General features: G+C 64.2%; 1 protein-coding gene across 1 annotated transcript in view; it reads right to left on the reverse strand.

Moving 5' to 3' along the window:
- The window catches only part of Elfn1 (extracellular leucine rich repeat and fibronectin type III domain containing 1), a 59,930-nt gene that overhangs the window by 463 nt on the left and 55,551 nt on the right, over positions 1 to 3,916 (reverse strand). Inside the window, exon 3 of the mRNA XM_048785184.1 lies at positions 1 to 1,756. Coding sequence (XP_048641141.1) covers positions 1 to 1,462 — 1,462 coding nt within the window. The 5' untranslated portion in view covers positions 1,463 to 1,756. The remainder of the gene's footprint in view (positions 1,757 to 3,916) is intronic.

A 3,916-nucleotide genomic window follows, 5' to 3' on the forward strand; every position in this document is an offset into this window, starting at 1 on the left:
GCAGTGGGCCTTGGGACAGCGGAGCCAGGCCAGGCGCCTCCATCTCTGGCCCGTACTTGAGCTCGATGATGGTCTTCTTCAGGCTGCCAGCCGCCGCCGCTGCCGCCGCCTTCTTGTGCTTTTCCTCCTGGCGCCTCCGCCTGCGCAGGCAGTAGTACACGGCACCCAGCACCAGCACCATGCCAAAGAGGCAGCCCAGGATGGTCATGATGTAGTGGGTGGCCGTGGAGGGGCTGGGCACCGGCCCGGGTGGGCTGGGCGGCTTGGGCAGGCAGATGGTGAGGCATGTGTGGTTGTGCTGGGTCCCGGAGCTGGTGGACACCACGCAGTAGGTGTAGTTAGTGAGCGTGTACAGGTTGGTCAGGCGGATCTCCTCCTGGGCCTGGGTCAGCTTGGACACGGTGGAGGGCTTGCTGTTGTTGTACTGCTCCAGCGTGTACATGCGGTTGAAGGGGCTGGGCAGCTGGACAGTGATGGTGGCCGAGTTCTGGGTCAGCTGCTTGACCTTAATGAGGGGACGGGCCTCGGCCTGGGTGGCCAGTGTGGCCACCATCGGGGTGGTGCCGTCGCCGGAGAAGCATTCGTCGTAGGCACAGGGCGCGTCGCTGGGCTCGGGAGGTGGCGGTGGTGGCGGTGAGCGCCCCAGCTGTGAGCGACCTGGCACCAGGCGGGGCCCGATCACCTCGACTGCGGCCCCGTAGGAGTCCTCCGTGCAGACGGACTGCAGCTTGCTGAGGATGCTGCGCTGGCCCTGGCGGCCCTGGCCCAGCAGGTAGTAGCCGGAGTAGACGGGCGGCGACTCGCACTGCATGCGGTCGTAGGTCTGCGTGGCGTTGGTGAAGGCGGCCAGCCAGCGCAGGAAGCCCAGCAGCTCGCAGGAGCAGTAGAAGGGGTTGCTGTACAGCTCGCACACGGACAGCTTGGCCAGGCCCACGAAGGTGCCGCTGCTCAGCTGCTGGATGCGGTTCATGGACAGGTCGATGTTGACGATGTTGGGACACTCCCAGAAGGCGCTGGCCATGACCACCTCGATGAGGTTGGCCTGCAGGTACAGGTACTCCAGCTTGCTCAGGCCCCGCAGCATGCCCTCCGTGAGGTTGCGCAGCCGGTTGTAGCCCAGCTGCAGCACCTGCAGGTTGAACTGGGCCGAGAAGGCGCCGTCCTCGATGTAGCCGATCTCGTTCTTGGTGAGGTTGAGGTACGTGAGGTTGCCGAAGCGGCTCAGCGAGGCGTACTGCACGCTGCGGATGCGGTTCTCGTTGAGCCGCAGATCCACGATGGTGTTGTTGATCTGCTGCGGGATGGCCTCGTAGGGAGGCTGATTCTGGCTGCAGATGGCCAGCCACACGAACCCCTTGTCACCCTCGATCAGCCAGCAGTCGCCGTGGGCCAGCCCTCCCGCGTGCAGCAGGGTGGCAGCCGCCACGCACACCCACAGCACACCCCACCCGCGCCCGGCCATCGAGACCCTTGCGGAAGACCCTGCTTAGCCTACCCAAGGGGACCCGGTGGGGGGCTGGGTGGCAGCTCCCAGAGGGGAGACGGGGTGGGACGGGGAGCGGTCTGCACTCTCAGCCGTGTCCTGTCCCAAGCTGCATGGCCTCGTGGTGCGAGTGCTGGGGAGGGGGAACACCTCCGTCACAGCCCGCGGCCCCTCGTAGTCTGCCCCAGGTCTGCGGTGACCACAGCCTCCTTCCCCATGGGCCTGCGTGTCCTGGCAGCTCCGCCTGGTGCCTCTGCTCCGCGGAAGTCCCTGCTGCAAGACAAAAGAGGAGAGAGGTCACTGAGGCCCCCTAGACGGGTGTGGCCTGAGTCCTGGCTCCCGAGAGCCTCTGCTGGAAAATGGGGCCAGAAGCTTCCTCAGGGCGCAGGGGTGGGGGGCACGGGGGGCAGGCAGGAAGACAGAGAAAAACTGGGGCTCCTCCCACCTCTGCCTCAGCTTCCTCATCTGCAGAGGGGATGTGACGCCACCTGTGTGGCTGGGCTCCCAGGAACTGTGACTGCGTGCAGTCGGGACCCACGCGGCCCACTCCCCACTGAGCATAGCCCTGGGTAGATGGGAAACTGAGGCCCAGAGACGGGGCAGAGTCACCTGGCCAACAGGTGAAGGGGCTGCCCCAGTGGGGACATGTATGTGTCTGAATGACCTTGCTGGGCTCTGTGCCCTCCACTTGGGAGCTAAGATGCCACTTCTGCTGCGAGAGGGCCCCCTGTAGGGGTCCAGTGCACCCTGCGGATGTCCTGAGCCCAGACAGAGGATCCTTCCGGAGCATGGCTCCTCTCAAGCTCCTTCAGAGACTAATCCTGAGGTGCCTGACCTGGCCACCAGCAGTCGGGGCTTGGTCTGAGCTCTCCGGCAAGTTGTGCCCTCTCTGAGCATCAGTTTCCCCAAATGAATCAGCTGGGAGGCCTCCGAGGCCACCACCCCATCCCTGTGCCCTCTCCGCACCCCACCCCCACGTTGGTGGAGTCTGGCAACGAGATCTGGAAGTGGGGGAGCCCGCTCGGCCAAGAAGTCCCCGCACTCTGCAGCTCCCCCGCCCAGGCTTGGGAGGGCCAACTCTGCAGTCCCAGGGCCTGAGCTGTCTCCCTCCACCCCCACCTTGTGGCTGGGCAAGGGTGTCCCCCCCGCCCCGCAGCCCACGAGCACAGGTGCCTCATCCGTCACCCAGTGTCTGGTGCAGCCAAGGGCTAATGGGGCTGCAGGCTGTGGGGAGCCTCACGGGGAGCAGGCCGGGGCTGAGAGTACCGAGGTGTGGGGGACCCTGCCACCCACCCAGCAGGATGACCTCCCTGCCCCCTCGTGTTTTCCCTGCAGGAGGGAGAAATGGGTTTGTGTTTGCTTGTTAATATTTGGATTTACAGCCGGCCTCTGTCACCGCTCTCTGGCCTGGCAGGCAGCCAGCCGAGTGTATTTCACCGATATTGACGTCTGCAACTAGTCCGCACTGAGGCGGTTCAAATTAGGAGAAAAAAAATATATAATGATGTGAAATGGATTTTCCCCTCTTTGGAAACTTCATAAAGAACCATTTTGATCTGGCTCCTGGGAAGAGGCTATTTCTGATCTAAAGACGGGGAGAGATCAGAGGGGCTAGGGGCTGCGGAGGGGTCCTGGCAGGCCGAGGAGCTGACCCCAGGGCAGGGTCCAGCCAAGCCTGGACACCTGGGGTCAGGAATGGCTCACCAGGATGGGGCCAAGCCCGGGAGCCTGCCAGGAGAGCCGCAGTGAGGCCCCGCAGGACGCGGCTGGTCACGTAAAACCCAGTCGCAGGGGAGCTCCGTGACATCAGGAAAGGCTGAGGGCTCATCTCTGTCACCACTGTCCTCTCGAGCATTGCACAGTACCGGGTACCTGCAGCCTGCACCCCCCAGGGCGTCCCCTTCCTTCCTACCAGGCTCCGTCTGCCCGGGATGCCCGGGAACCTGTGCCAATCTGTGATCTGTGTCGCCTGGGCCTCCCGAGGGCCCGAAGCCCAGCAGAGGTGGAGGGTGTCAGGTAGGGGCTGGGAAAGCACAGGACTGTCCCCAGGCTTCCAGAAGGGGGTGCTCAGAGCTGCCGCAGGCCCAGCGAGGAAGTGTGGCGCCCCAGCAGTGTGATCGTAATCACCTTAATCTCTTGCTCAAAATAACCCAAAGTCAAGCTAAGCAGGATTACAGGGTCTACAGAGTCCTATCACAGGTGCCGCGCGTCTCCCGCCACGAGGGCCCCAGGGCAGGGCTGCGTGGGCACAGGGGTTCATGCCGGTGGGCCTGTGCACGTGTGTGTGGGTGGGGTGCCACCGACATGCGGGCCACGTACATATGTCCACCTACACACGTGTGCACGTGTGGGAACTTGTACCAGGGGTTTTGCGGCAGCCCCTGCTGGGACTCCCCTTCCTGTTCCCCCCCCCACCCCCCCGCTGTCTCCATG

Source organism: Marmota marmota, unplaced genomic scaffold (genome assembly GCF_001458135.2).
Source record: "Marmota marmota marmota unplaced genomic scaffold, marMar, whole genome shotgun sequence".
NCBI classification, from domain to species: Eukaryota; Metazoa; Chordata; class Mammalia; order Rodentia; family Sciuridae; genus Marmota; species Marmota marmota.